This window comes from Pan troglodytes, chromosome 16 (genome assembly GCF_028858775.2).
Source record: "Pan troglodytes isolate AG18354 chromosome 16, NHGRI_mPanTro3-v2.0_pri, whole genome shotgun sequence".
Taxonomy (NCBI): Eukaryota; Metazoa; Chordata; class Mammalia; order Primates; family Hominidae; genus Pan; species Pan troglodytes.
This window is the reverse complement of record NC_072414.2, coordinates 49588407-49604167: the sequence shown is the minus strand read 5'-3', so window position 1 is coordinate 49604167 and position 15761 is coordinate 49588407. Positions and strand designations below refer to the sequence as shown.

General features: G+C 46.7%; 1 protein-coding gene across 3 annotated transcripts in view; it reads right to left on the bottom strand.

The window, feature by feature from the left end:
* MYZAP (myocardial zonula adherens protein) overlaps positions 1-509 on the bottom strand; it is a 93435-nt gene extending 92926 nt beyond the window's left edge. Inside the window, exon 1 of one of the 3 annotated variants that reach the window (XM_001171951.4) lies at positions 298-509. In XM_001171951.4, the coding sequence (XP_001171951.1) occupies positions 298-372 (75 nt within the window). In that variant the 5' untranslated portion in view covers positions 373-509. The remainder of the gene's footprint in view (positions 1-297) is intronic. The other 2 variants (XM_001171934.5, XM_009429219.4) reach the window with 2 other exon arrangements.
* Positions 510-15761: the final 15252 nt, after the last annotated feature.

Sequence of the window (15761 nt, the reverse complement as noted above, 5' to 3'; positions counted from 1 at the left end):
CTTGATTTTTAAACTGGTGCCGCCAATAAACTCGGCTTGACAGAGAGGCAGGAAGGAGAGGAAATCTCTGGGAATTCCATAAAGTCCCCTAAGCCCTCTCCTGCCAGCTGGTGGGCCTCCTGAAACCTCAAGAGGGAGGGTCACTGCCAGAGCCGGCACAGGACCGCGGAGTTGAGTCCAGGGTGGGGCGTCGGGGCCAGGTGCTGGCTCCCAAGCTTTCCCATCCCTAGTCCCCTCTAGAGGGGGCGGCGGGGATGGGGGAACGGGACGGCGGCGGCTCCCGCCTCAGCTACTCACCCTCCTGCTGGGCGCCCCGGGCGTCCTGGCGGCGCCGCCCGAGAGCAGGGTGACCGTGGACGTGGAGCGCAGCATCCCGCAGCGGCGGTCGGTAGCGGGCTGGACGCCGGCGTTCCTCCCGGGCAGAATAAGCGTGCAGGGCCCGCCCTGCGCGGGGGCGACGCGGGACGGCGCCGGCTACTCGCAGCCTCAGCTGCACCGCGAAGGCGCGGGGGTGGGGCCGGGGGCGGGGCCGGGCCGGGCCGGGGCGGGGCCGAGCGCGCTCACCCGACCCGTCAGGCTGCATTTTCTCCCGAGGGCGCCGACCCGATTAAAGTTGAGCACCATCCTCTCCCAGGGCGCTGCGCCCTCCCAGGGTCAGTCCCAGGGCAAGAAGGAGCCCTGGACAGCCTGGACGCCCATGCTCTCTCTGTCCCCCGCAGAGTTGAGGTCCACCTGCCCATTCAGTCTCATGACCAACCCCCACCCCGGACTGCCCCCTACAGCCTCTGCACGCCCTCGTATCACTGGGACCCTCACCCCGTGTCATTCATTCAGTATTTCCTGAATGCCTATTATGCGTCCCACCAGCAGCCAACCCAGTCGACTGGCTCTTGGCCTCGGAGAGTTTGCAGTGTGGTGGGGATGACAGGTGGCGGGCTGTGGTAGAAGAGGAGATACCGTGTACTACGGGAGCACACAGCCAACCTCAGAGGAGGTGATGACTAAGCTAAGACCTGAAATGCAAGTGGGAGTGGGCCACACTGCCCATATTTATTCAATGATTACTGTGGGCCTGCCTGGCGAGCACTTTGCGTGTGTTACCTCATTTAATCCTCACCAGTGCCCTTTGAGGGAGTCACTGTTGTTACCTTGTATCCCTATTTTGCAGATGAAGACGTTGACTCACCTAGGGATTGAGCAACACAGCAGGCGACCCACTGGCCTCTCAGTGGCAAAGGTAGGATATGAATCCCCCAGTCCGACCCTAGTGCCTTGCTTATCCCCTCTGCTGTCCCCTAACAGAGGGAGGAGGGAGTCCCAGGTCAAAAGAACTAGCATGCACAAAGATGGAAGGAAAGCAAGGGAAGGTATAAAATATGTTTCAAGAATTGGAAGTATCACAGTGCAGAGGGAAAACAGTGGAGAAGCAGCGGAAGGGAGCTGAGGACACATGAGGAACCTGTGTACTTAGCTGGAAATTTGGCCTTTATCTTGAGGACAAAGTGTTTTTCAGCATGGAAAGACACAATCTCTGTCTACTGGTCCTTCAAAGCCCAGGTCAAGCACTGCCTCCCCACAGAGCTCTCCAGAAACCCCTTCCCCAAACACGCATGCTCAGGAACTTAGCAGCTCCGCGGGACTGTGTCTTCTGTTAGAGTTATCTATGTGTGTGCCTGTACCCTGTCCTTCTGGAGGGCAGAGGCCAGGCCTTGACCCTCTCTGAATGCCCAATGGCACCAACAGGGAAGATGCTGAAAAAAAAATGTTGCTAAACAGAATTACAGATGATCCTGTGGAACTCACTCCTTTTGTAGATGAGGAAACTGAGGCCAGTGTATACAAGTGACTTTCCCAAAGTTGCACAGCCTGTTCTTCACCATCCCCATCATCATCCTCACAGCAGCTGTGCCTGTGTCCTAAGTGCTTTATATGCATTTTCTCAACCAGTTCTCACAATGCCCCACAAGGTGGGCTACAGTTATCGCCCCTGTATTGCAAATGAGGAAACTGAGGCCAGAGACATTAGGTTAATTGGTGAACAGCTGAGACTACCCATCTAGTCTTCTAACCCAAGTCCTTCTGCTCTTCTGCTACACTCCTCTCTGCATCCTCCCATCCACCTATCCCTTCCAAAAAGAAAATTGTTCATGACAGGTTCCTTCCCATTCCACTTCCACGAAGCCCTCTAATCTACCCAAGTCTTTTTCATATTGTTAACATCCTATTCACACTGTGTTATAGTTCTTTACAAAAGCAGCAGACGGCTCACTAGCTTGTGAGCTCTGTGTAGAAGCTGGATCTTGTTTACATCTCTGCCTGTCCAATATCTAGAGCAGGTAATTGACGTGTGGTAGTGCAAGTAAATGTGGAAAGAATGAAGAAATGTTATTACAGAGTAAGATTTCAACTCACTCATGGTCATGCAAAACAGAAACTAAGATCCTTGCCAACCCAGCTCCTAGGGTGGGCCAGGGACTCCAAGCAATTTGGCAGCTGAAGCAACAAGAGCCCCAGGGTTGTCCCAGCCAGGCCATTTCCCCAAAGCTGGCTGACAATCGCCAAGGGCTGTGGGTGGTGTGTCCAGGCAGATGCCAGGCCCTGGCTTATGCCACAGCTCCTCCCTAATAGGCCAGCACTAGGAATCTGAGGTCATAAGGAACTGCAAGAGAGAGGAGAGTGGGGAGCCCAGAAAGTGGGAAAGAAGGAAAATGGGAAGACAAGTAGGACTGAAATCAATGGAAAAGTGGATCTAGAGTGGAGAGGAAAAAGTAAAAAATGAAGTCACAGTCACTGGTTTCCATTAATATTTCTGAGAGAAGATGATTTTTTTAAAAAGATGGACTCTTTTCAAAAGAGGAATCAAAAGCTGAGAACTTCTGCCCAGTCAGAAGTCCTCTGGAGTCTACAGAACCGAGAGTGGGGAAGAGGGCCAATGGGAGGGGAACAGGGATAAGGGTCTGGTGTGGAAGTTCTCCACATTCCCTTGCAACATGACTCATCTACTCCAGACCCTCTGAGCATTGGTGATGAAGGGGTTGCTAGTGTTTGGGCTGGAGAGAACAGGAGCTATGACAAAACTGTCTTAGCTGTCATCCTTTTCTATCCACAGAAATAGCCACATAGGCCTAAGAGCAGTCCTGAATTTCTCTGCTAAAGCACAGGTGTGTAGAAAATTCCAGATGTCTGTATAAGCACCCTTCATTTTCTTGTAATCAGTTACTGAATTTTATCTCCTTCTCCCATCCCAGTTCCTAGAATTATCTTTCATATCCTCTAAGTTTCTGCTTCTGAATTGTCTTTGTTGCTTTCTGCTAAACTCTTTCCAAATTCCATTGGCATCTTTAGTTGAGAGGCTTATGATAGGACCCTTTTCTCCAGCAAAGTCCTGAGCAGCAATGACTCATTATTTCTTGCACAAATGATCAAGAGTTAAATCACTGGACAAGAGCACACAGTAGATGAACCCAAGCAATGCTGGCCTTCCTGATATTTCATGCCCTCTTCACTCTTATATCTCTGAAGCTTCTCTTTCTTTCTCTCCCATTCAGCTGCGACAGCATCCCGAAGTCCTGGCATATTCTCCCATTCTGCATGCCAAACAGACCAAACTTTCACAATAGAAAAAGGACACATTTCCAACCAAGGACAAAGGTAATACATTACAAAGCCCCTTTGGATAAAGTAGAACAAGAAACACCCCATATTCACAGGTTGTCCGAGAAACAGGGAATGGAGCCTAGAGATAAGGAAGGCAGGCTGAAAGGAACCCAAAACCCCAGCCAAGTCATCCAGATACACAGCAGTTATAGGCCTGTCTAGACACAAGGGCTGGAACCACTTGCTGATCCACCCTGGGGAATACAAGCTCATTGGAAATCATTCTGTTGGCTCGCCAGTTAACCCAATGAACCAACAGGCAACTGGCAGAGTAATAATAAGCCAATTCATGGAACAAATATGTACCAAGCACCTATTGTGTACTGAGCACTGGGGACTGAGGTGAGTAAGACAGCCCCTGTCTTCTAGGAGTTCACAATCAAACCAGGAAGACAGATGTGCACTTAGCAAATAAAACGACAGCTAACACTTTTATATGGCACTTACTGAGTTCACAAAGCTTAAAATGCATCAACACATTTAACTGTTGCAGCAACTCAGTGAGGAAAGTATTATTATGTCCCTTACTTTGCAGATGAGAAAATGGAGCGGCAGGGAGGTTAAGTAACTTGCCCATGGTTCCAGCACTAGTAAGTGGTTAAGCTAAGCTTCAACCCCAGGCAAGATGGCTCCAACATCTGCATACTTGACAATTCACCTCCTCTACTGGGATAGGGGCCAGATTTGAGGTGTGTCCAAAGCACTTATGGTAGGCAGGAGGGAAGCTGCTTGGGCAAAAACAGTAAAGGCTTCCCTGGGAAGGTGGCATAGGAGTTTTTGGCCATGAAGAATGAGGAGGAAAAGGTAAGCGCATTCCAGACAGAGGAGCTGGAAGAAATAGTGGGTCTGGGGATGTGGGAAATGCACGTTAGCCAGTTCAGCTTGAACTTCAGGGCAGGAGGGAATGGCCAGAGACAAGTAGGGTGGGGTTAGATTGCAAATGGACTTGAATAAAATTGAGACTTAATAGCAGATGATGAGCTATTAAAGTTTTGCAATTAGTGCAGTGATATGATCAGATTTGTATGAAGAAAGATGGCAGGCAGCAAAGAAAGGAGTAAGGATGGCAGACAGAGCCTGGAAGGCAAGTACTTTGGAGTGCACTGGAAGTGTGGCCATGACATAAAGAGGCTCTGCACTAGGGCAGTCGGTGGCAGTGGAATAGAAAGGAGGGGATGGATTCAAAAGGCAGAAAATCCACAGAACTTCATTACCAACCAAAAGCTGGAGGATTTTTGTAGGCCACCCCAGTGAATAGTCGACAAATACCTCTACAGATCCTGAGAGATGGGGAATCAGCTAAGAAAATGAATGAAATAAAGAATGAGTGATTTCTTTCTCAGCCTTGGGACTTCACCCAAGTCTGAGATTAAACACAGTGAGACATACCTCAAAACCTAGAAGAAGGCAGCATTCTTACTTTTCCAAGTAGCTACTACTGTGAGTTTGGAGAAAACCTTTTGATACAAAGGCAGAAACCTTACGTATTTCTTTTCTCAGGAAGATACACTGATGACTGTCTTTAAGAGGAAGTAGACTCCACCCAATGTCAAAAAAACAGTAATAACAAAAAGGAAGGAATCAGTCAGGTGAGACACATGAAAAGAATTAGGGGCCTTCCTGAGAAGCATGGGGCAAGAAGCATCTCATTTTGTAGCCCATGTGCTTCCTTGAGTAATTTACCCCAAAAGTTAGTGACCGGTCAGTAATTGTCATTTGGACAAATTAAAATATGAGTAGTAACTGTATTTAAATCTATACCAAAAAAAAATAGGCAATCTATAAAAGGGAAATTCTTTTTTGCTCTTTTTTTTAAAAATAAAAAGTCCTGAAATGTTTTGTGTGCATATTCAAGCAGAACATCTGATATGTCTATTTATGCAATGACTGTCATTTTAGGTCACCCTCTCCCGGAAGTAGATTCTGAGCCAAGGACTCCTATGTAGGTGATCATTAGGGAGGTGCTCCCAGGAGAAACCAGGAAGGGAGTGGGAGACCCAGGGAGGGGAAGAAACAAGCCAGGATGCAACCTTAGGTAGAGTTTCAAATTCAGCCTGATCCATGGGCAGCTCTGAAGTATAAATTGCACCTCACAGCTACTTCTGCCTCAGAACACAAGAACTAGGGCATTTGTACTCTATACTAGTCAGTCATTGGCTAAATGTTCCCTGGGTATGGGGATGGAGGGTGGGGGAGGTACATGAACTCTCCGGCACTTGCAGCACTCCACAGGGGCAAGGAACCTGAATATCCTTGGAAAATCCTCTGAAAGTCACAGGCACAGACCGTTAGCATCCAAGGATGCAAAAGCTAGGGAATGGACACACAGAGCAGGTGAAAGGTGGCTGAGGAGATATGCATGGGTATCAACTGTGTCCACTATAGCTATATATTATTTCTGTAAACAAATCAAGATATAAAGGTAGATACTAGCCAGGTGCAGTGGTTCACGTGTAATCCCAGCACTTTGAGGGGTTGAGGCTGGTTAATTACTTGAGCCCAGGAGTTCAAACCAGCCTGGGCAACATAGTGAGACCTCTGTTTCTACAAAAAATTAAAAAATTAGTCTTGCATGGTGACAGGCACCCGTGGTCCCAGCTACTCAGGAGGCTAAGGTGGGAGGATTGCTTGAGCCCAGGAGGTTGAGGCTGCAGTGAGCCATTATTATGACATGGCACTCCAGCCTGGGCAACAGAGTTAGACCCTGTCTCAATAAATAAATAAATGTAGATACCAGTGGGTATGTAATATGTCACCGCTTAGAGTAAAATCTCTGGGACAATGATAACGATAAACCACTGAATGGCCCACAGAGTCTGGTACAAAACAATGTGGATACAGACAAAGAATCAGGGGAGAGAACACTCATCTACTGTTGGAAGAGACGGGATCCAAAAAACAAATAGGCTGGAGCCAGGAGCAGAATCTGACAAGATGAAATCTGGCGGGAATAAATTTGTGATCCTGACCTTGAGTCCAAGGTCAAGAAGAGCACAAGACAGGACTTGGCAGACCCGGCTCAGCAGCAGCATGTGCTACAGATGCCTATGGAACTCAGCATGGCCAGTAGCTCCACAGAAGCCCACCCTTCTGTGCCCTAGAAAATCTCATCTGATTTCATATGGGACTCAGAGGAAGGCAGCTACTCTGGTGCTGGCCGACGCATGCCAGAATGTGGCCTTCAGGTCTGGGTGCTGTGGTTTAAAGGAAAAGGGAACACCCAAATGATTTCAGAAGAACATGACCCAGAGGGTATAAGAATGATGGGAGATGCAAGTGATAGAACTGGGAATATTGTCCCTAGAGAAGAAAAGGCTGGGAGACATGTTAAATGACTTCCCTTCTTGAATGTCACTCACTGTGGCAGAGAGATTAGACCTTCTGTGTAACCCAAAGTGTAGGACAGGGGCCAGTAAGCAAAAGCTGCAGAGAGATGGAGTTCAACCACAATGTGAGGAACAACTTTAATAGCCAGAGCTAGCCAAGGGAAGGGATAAAGGAAAGAAATTGGGAAGGGTGGAAACGATGGGCAGGGATACCTCACACATAGGCAGGGAATTCCCTATCCCTGGAATGTGGCCCTGCCAGTGGTCACCAAACCAGACTGCACACCAAAGCTTCCTGGGGACTCGCTAACACCGCACCCTGGGTCCCAACCCACAGTCATTCTGATTTCATGGATCTGGGATGACACCCAGGAAGCTATATTCTAATAAGCTCCCCAATTTTTTTATTATGCCATCATGCAGCATTTGTACTGGGCCCAGGTCTGAGACTGCTGGTGAAGACAACTCATCAAGGATGACTAGAAAGGACTCAAGCTCATGTGGGGAAAGGGGCATAGAGTAGATATATTTATTCCCTTCAAATTCCAGAGGTCTGGGGCCTTGGGATTGTGGGATTCTAGCTGTCAAATCAGAGGAGTCCGTCTGAAGAACACTGTTTAATAGACAGCATGGGCTTTGGAGCTAAACTAACATGCATTTACATTCAGGCTGAGGAGTCTTGGGCAAGTCATTTTCATTCTCCAAGTCTGAATCTTCTCACTTGTGAAATGGGGGATAACAGCAGCACCTCCTAGGGCTGTTGTGAGGCTTGAAGGAGATCATAAAATATAAACTATATGACTCTAGTAAGTCATAGCCCTCAACAAAACTCAAGACCCTTCTAAAGAAAACTAGGAATTGCCTGCTCATTTTTTTGGTAATGCTGAGTATGAAAGATGACAGAATACTTTTTTAAGTCTGGAACAATTTCTTCAAAGCAAAAATATTGAATGTTCCATGCCAGTGTTAATATAAGACATTTAGAAAAGAATAAAGCCCTTCTTTTCCTCTATTTGATTTGCTTTATTAAGACAGATTAATATAGACAACCAATCTATTCTTAGCATGTAAGAAGAGAATCATAAAACTTTTAAACAGAACAGTATTTATTTTTTAATCCTAAGAAGATCGATAATACTCCCTAACATTATTTTTCTGCCTTTAGGCCTCCAATGAACTCATGTAAACAGGTTTCCATTATAGCTTCCGTGACAAGTATAAACTTTACCATAAAACATAGAATATGAACCATTTTCCTCTAAGTTCAATTTACTCTGTCCTAAGTTGCTATCTGGCCCCACTCCAGCTGACAGGGGTCTTTCTGATATGCCAGTAGTGGCTTCAGGCAGGGTCTCTGCTTGTGGCTGTGAAGGTTGTTCACAACACAAAGACTTCTGGCTAAAAGAACTAATGTTCCCGCTGACAAACTGTGCCACTGACACCGTCCCTAAAAACTCCATAAAACTAATCCGGGAAGAAGGGAGGGGAAGAAATGTAAATGAGCCAAGCTTGCAGCACACTCAGCATCCATCATAAGACCAGCTCGCTGTCTGACCTGCTTCCTCAGGGTTGTTTGGTGCCTATGGCCTCAAAATCATGTAGATCCTGTTCCAAGATTATAGTTCCACCTCTCTGCTCTCTAGATAACAACATGAGTATTATGAAAACTTAAGTTTTCCGTTTGAGATATTCTTCAGGTCCTGCATACCAGTGAAACTATGGACATCAGCTGGTCTGAAGGACCCCATGAAAATGGACTCACCAAAGAATGTAGTTTCCATGTCCTGATGATTTCATCTCCCTTACCCCAACCAATCAATGACCCCAATTTTCCAGCCCCTCGCCCTCCATGATCCCCTTAAAAGCCCCAGCCCAGAACTCCTCAGAGAGGTGGATTTGAGGGTCTCTTCCTATCTCCTCACTCAGCATTGTGATGATTAAACTTTTTCTCTGTTGCAAACCCTGCTGTCTCAGCATATTTGTCTGTTACTCCACAGCAGGTATATGAACCTGCTGGTCCTGTAATACCCCTAGCTTGGGGCTATGCTCACTAGAGAAAGGGATGCCATTTCTAATTCACACAAAATCATAGGGGCTCGTGGATTTCCTGTCCTGGATATGTGGGGCTCTGTCATTTTTGTGCAAAATCCACCCCCCCACACACAAAAACACCGGTTCCTGCCCTTAGCCTTCCCCAGCTCAGTTGATGGGGACTCCTTTCTTCTAGTAGCTCAGCCCCAAATCCCTGGAATCACTCTTGCTTCCTCCTCTTACTCTCATACCCTACATGCTATCGATTGGTTTCACCTTCAGAATATATCCAGAATCTAAGCCCTTTCAATTAAAGGGGCTTAAGCCACCATCACCTCTCCCCTAGATCCTTGCAGTCCTAACTGGTTCAACTGCTTCTGCCCTTGACCCCCAAAGTCCCTTCACAACACTGAGGTTAACCCACACTGCTCTGCCCAAAGCCTCCAGTGGCTTCACAGCTCTTCAGATAAAAGCCCAAATCCTGGGCATTTGTTTGTGTTTCCATCCCCTAAGTGAGACCCAAGTTTGATGAGGCAGGGGTTTAGTGTGTTTTGTTGATTACTCTAATACCAACATCTGCAACAGTCAGTGCCTGGCACAGGACATGCAGTAATTCATTCCTGAATGAATGAGTGAGTGTTCTTTTGCCATATCCCCAGTACTGCAGCATGTTCAGATCAGTCCATCCAAGATCCCAACACCTCTGCATAGGGGGTGGTATGGGCTCCATTACTCACTGGACCTGAAAAATACGTCTACTTCTGGTCCAAATTTCCCTCTAATCTGACTATTTCTGCCTCCCTCACTCAACAGCAGGTCATCTCAGACTTTCCTCTTCAAGAATAAATGTCACTAATCTCTCAGTAAGTTGGGGTTTCTAAAAACAAAAGGAACTGCCTATTTGGACCTGCATAAAAGGCCCTGGAGCAAGGGAACAGAAAGACTTGGAGAAAGAGGGAGGAATGTGGAAAAATACCTACAGCAGTAAAAACAAGGGACGACTTAATCACTCCATCAGTTGTGTAGTGACACACCTTAACACTTTATTGCAGTCATTCATTCTCATGTCCCCATCACCCTCCTGTAATGGGAGTGAGTGCTTGATGTCAGAGGCTACTCATTAATCGGAGCAGACACATGTACATCCAGAGACACACAGTCATCGTGCTGGGTGCCAATCCCCAAACCCTGCTTCACTGCAACCTCAGAGCAGGAGTAGAAGGAGGGACTGGGATGCTGCGTGCTTCTGTCTCCTGGATACATGCTCTGTCTCTGCCTTCCCACAAAAACACCCCATCAGCACCCTCTCAGTCAGCATCACTTCACCGTGACCTCTTCTGATAGCCACTCAGCTCCCATTGTCCCTGTCAGGCAGGGAAGATACCCTAGTGTTATGATTACTCCCATCAGAGCAGATGGGACAGGACCAGGGTCTGCTCAGAGGGGCAGGAAGGGAACTTCAAGATCTACCCCAGCTGTGGGGGCTGATGGTGAAATTGAGTTTAGCTGAGAAACGGGAGGGAGCTATTTAAGCAACTCCCAGTCACAGTCCCAACCATCAATCAGGAACAGGGAGTTTAAGATTAAACAGCTGCAAATTCTGATAGGTGGGCTGAGTCCTGCAACAGAGCGAGAAGAGACACCAGGGTGGGCTACCAGGGAGCTGTGGGACTTCAGGCACAGAGCAAAAGGTTCAGGATAGGATGACCAACACGGTCCAGTTTGCCTGGATTTTCTGTTTTAGCACTGAGTCCTCTATCTAAGGAAGCCCCATTGGTCCCAGGCAAACCAGAATGGTTGGTCACCCCAGATCAGAGCAGCCAGCAAAGATACAAAAGCAAGACCAGACCCTGATATGAAGAAGGGATGCTGGGGACACATGCGGAACAGTGACTCCAGAAGAGTGGCCCAGACAGAAAGCCCAGGTATGAGGACCAGGACAGAGAAGAGAAACTGGACTTAAAAAGAGGTGAGGTGAAGTCCCTTCAAGGAGGTTAAAAGACATTCCATTTATTATTTTTTTTAAATCTGTAGTCAAATAAAATTGATAAAATCTAGGTTAAACAAAAGCAGGCAGGTTTAAGACAGTACATACTGCCCTAGTGTGCATGGAGCGTCTTCAAAAGAAGAATAACTATTCAGGGTTTTTCCAACTTAACTGACCACAGGGCCCTCCCAACCCCATGGAATATCTGCTATAATAGAGCCCATAGGAGGCCAGCAAAATGCAAGCCCAGATGGGGACAGATACTGCTTAAAGCAGCCTTTCAGGAATGTGCCTTATCTGGAAAGAAAAGTTCGTTCATACGGAGACTAATTAGCTGGGTTAATCATTGTCAGGCTAGAGAGCCAGATGGAAGGACAAAGTCTCCATTTTAGACCTCATGGCCAAAGCGGGGCGGTGCAGCCTCCATCGGAGGGATGGGTCTGGAGTCAGCCATTTATCAGAGATTAAAGTACTGAGGCTAAGGACTGTCATTTGTCATACCAAATGTCTCAAATGGACATCGGCTTACCTGGTGACCCTCTATTCAGAGAAAGGAGGGGCCCAACTAACCCAGGAGTGGGATTAGGAGAAGCAATTTTCCCCAGCCTATGGCCGCATTAACTCTGAACGGGTGCAGGAAGAGGGTGAGCTGCCCTGAGAGTGACTTCTGTGGCTTCCGCATTTATCTTTGTCTCGATTGGAGGGAAGCAGCTGGATCTGATCTGGTGGGAAGAGAGAGGACACGCAGAGGGTTCTGGAACAACACTGAACCTTGACATGCCTGGTGCTGGCAACGCAAGCTCACTGGGCGCTTGGCCTTCAGAAGAGTTGCTGGAGCATTTCTGGGAAGCTGAGTGGCAGCCTCCTTCAAGAGCAGATTTGTGTTCCTAGGGACAAGCCACTGCAGGAGAACAAAGGTGGATAAGACCATCGAGGGCTTAGGTTTACAGTTCTCGGCATGTATGACATACAGCGTGGTGGAAAGAGCATCAAATGTAGGCCAGGGAGCCTGAGCTCTGGCATATCTGTGTTGACCTGAAGTTATCACCCCTCTGGGGCTTTACACTCCCCCCATAATAACTGAGAGCTTTGGAGCAGATGCTCTCCAAATCTACCTTTTAGCTTTAACGTTCCCAAAGCATTGTTAAACAATGTGATTCCCAAACATTTCTTCGTTGTTCTTTATTCAAGTTATTGACTGTTATTTCCTCCAAATCTTAAGCAGTTTACTCTTATTATAGGTCAAGCCTCTGCCACTGGGCAGAGTTGCAGGTTAGGTTCCCAAGAAAACTAGATACAGCTCCCCTGTTGGATGTTTAGATCGAAAGACAGGAGAAGCCACCAGCACCCAACCTACATCCTACACTCTAGTAACTGGGACGATTTCAACTTTCCAGAATGTGCTATGTGTCTCCATGCCTGTCTTTGCTTGTGTTCCCTGGAACACAGACTCTGAGGTGGGGACTTGTGTGCAGAAGGGTTTTTGGGGAGTACTCTTAGGAGACTCCCTGTCCTGGAGTGAGGATTGCAGGACTGGTAGAGGGAGGAGGTGAACTGTGATGCAGCCACACCAGAGGCCTCAGCCAGTTCCATAGGGCGCTCTGGAGCAGGATGGCTCTTCAGAGTTGTCCTCAATGTGGAGAAGGGAGCTGAGCCTTTGTACCTACCTATTAACCAGTCGCTGGATTCAGGCTTGCCCTGAGGAAGGGACCTAAGATTGGGGAGGCAGCTTACTCCAGTCAAGGGCAATTCCTGTGGGCCATCGGCATTCTCCATCACTCCCTGCAGCTGGGTGAGGAGGATGTGGGTGGCACGTCGCAGCATCCACTGCAGAGTCTTTGCTCATCTCCTCCCTCCGCCATGCCCAGACGCCTTCCCCTCCCATCACTGCTGTTGTGCCTCTCCCAGCATTTCACTACTTTTTGTGTAACCAAGAAGTCCTCAAGGATAAGACTGCCTTATGCATCTCTGTTGCACCAGACTTCTACATCTGAAAAGTAGCAAGAAGGAAATAGAATATACTGAATCGATGAGGTCTCTGCATCAGACTATGGGTTCAAATCCCACGGCTACTCATTATGAGAGTACTCAATTTCCTTCCCTGAGCCTCAGTTTCTCCATCTGTAAGATAGGGGAAATTGTCATTTTCACTGTCTTTTAAGGTGGTTAGAATTAAATGAATGATATAAGTTAGACATCTGGCACATGGTAAGTACTTAATTAAGAAGAGGAGCAGAGAGGATGTCTCCTGTAGCCTTTTCTCACTGGCTTATTAGGGAAGATCTGGAAGGGGAGGAGGAGTCAGGGAGGAAGAAGCTGTGGGCAGCTGTGACCATGAGTGGGCATCCTGGGGGAGCCATGGGCCCTTAGCAGTGTAGGGGCAGGGGGAAAAAAATGAGGCCAATCCCCCAGGGAGTGTAGGCTGGGGATGTGATCCCCTGACTATGGACAGCTGGGAAGGTCCTGACATGGGAGGGAGGGAAGATGAGGGGAAGACCTGAGGGCAGGCTCAACCCCAGCCTTGAGCTTGTGTCCTGTTTCAGAGCATCGTGTCTTAGCCCTTCATCAGACATTATCTTCACAAAGATCTCTGAAAACACTCACTCCATGGTGTTTATTATCCTCCCCAAACAATGTTCTCAGTGAATAAGCAGACAGACATATCATAAATGCCAGGCGTTTCCTCCCTCTCCCGTTTAGATTTCAGGACAATGCATTTATCACTGTTTTATCATATGGGCCACCACATATACTTCTGAAAACAGAAAGCAGCCTGCATTTGAGGGGGCTAGAGAGCCTGACCGCCTGTATCCTGTCTCCTATGGGGCCGGATACCCCACTGCAAGCCCACTTCCACTTCCTCCATTCCCTTCCTCAACAAAACTAACCAGAAGAGAAACATTTTCCCATCTGGAGTGGAGAGAGACCTTTGTCCTGCCTACATGAGGGTGAAAGGGGAAGGCATCCTGTGACTAGACACTTCTAACTCTCCAGGCTTCCTCGCAAATTTCAATGAAGCCTCCACAATCTTACTGTTTAACATGATTATATTCAGATTGTGGGCATTTTATATTAAATGTTGTGATATTTTGCTTAAGATCCTACAGAGTACAAATAGATACACACGTCTTGCATTAAAACTTTGCTTAGAGTAGTAGCATTTGTCATAAATACCTGGCTAAGATGAAACCTCCTCGGTTCAGCTGGCTTGGCATATCATTCTGTTTGGACAGTTTGAAATGAGGGTCAGAATAGACCCTAACTTCAGCCAACTAAAAAGTTGCAGCCTTTCTCACTGGCCTATTAGGGAAGATCTGATTATTCTATTTCAGGAAGAGGAACGGGAGGAGTCAGGGAAATAAATTCCACTACTTTGCAGAATTGCATAGCTTCCTTCCTTCCTTCCTTCATTTATTTACTTGGCCATCTCTTCATTTACTAACTCAATGGACATCCAGTTATTGAGTACTTTCAATGTGCCCAGTATTGTCCCAGGGTTGTAGGAAATACAAGGATGCATAAGACTCACCATTGCCCTGGAGAAGCTTGCAGTTGGGAGCGGGGCAGTGGGGAAGAAAGGCAGGGCTGCATGAAAGAATTATGTGTTTGTGGACCTAAGAGGGTAGTAGAGAATGTGAGACAGACAGGATGGCATGGACGGGGTTGGGCTAGCCCCACACTCATAGTTCTTATGGTTGCCATGAATTTTGCCATTACATTTTATCCTGAAAGCGCTAGGAAGCCACTGAAACATTTTAAGCAGAAAAGTCCAATAAGACAAGACTGTAAGTGGCACCACCAACTATGAACGAATGAGGGGTGACGGTAAAGAACATGACCTATCCAGTTTATAACCCAGGCATGAAAATGTGCCATAAAGACTCCATAAATATTTGTTGAATAATCAATGAATTCATGAAGATGTTTCAGAATAGCAGGGGAGATGTAATTTCTGGAGATAAGAGGATAGGAGGGATTGGGACCTTCTGGAGTCTGGAAAAGGTTTGTAATAATCACAATAGGAATCCAAGAGATAATAAGAAAATGATGAATAAAATGATTGCCAAGCCGATCGACATTATTAGCCATCAGGGATATGCAAATCAAAACTACAATAAGACACTACTTCACATACATGAGTGGCTATAATTAGAAAGATAATAACAAGTGTTGGTGAGATATGGAGAAATCAGAACCCTCATTTGTGCTGGTGGGAACGGAAAACTGACTGATCACTTTGGAAAACAGTCTAGCAGTTCCTCAAATGGTTACATATAGACTTAACATAGGTCCAACAATTTTACTGTCAAGTATATATCCAAAAGATGTATACCAAAGATATATATATATAGGTCCACTCAGAAATTTGTACACAAATTCTCATAGCAGCATTATTCACAACGGTCAAAAAGAGGAAACAACCCAAATGCCCATCAACTAATAAATGAATAAGCAGTATGTAGTATGTTCACAAACAGCATGTTATTTAGTCATGAAAGGGAATTGAGTACTGATACATTCTACAAGATGGGTGAACCTTGAAAACATTATGCTAACTGAAGAAAAGCCAGTCACAAAAGACTATATCTTGCATGGTTTCGTTTGTATGAAATGTCTGTAATAGGCACATCCAAAGAGGAAAAAAAAAAGTATATTAGTGATTGCCCAGGTCTGGAAGGACTCCTAAAGAGTATGGAATTTCTTTTTAGAATCATGAATATGTTCTAAAATTGATTGTGGTAATGGTTGCACAATTCTGT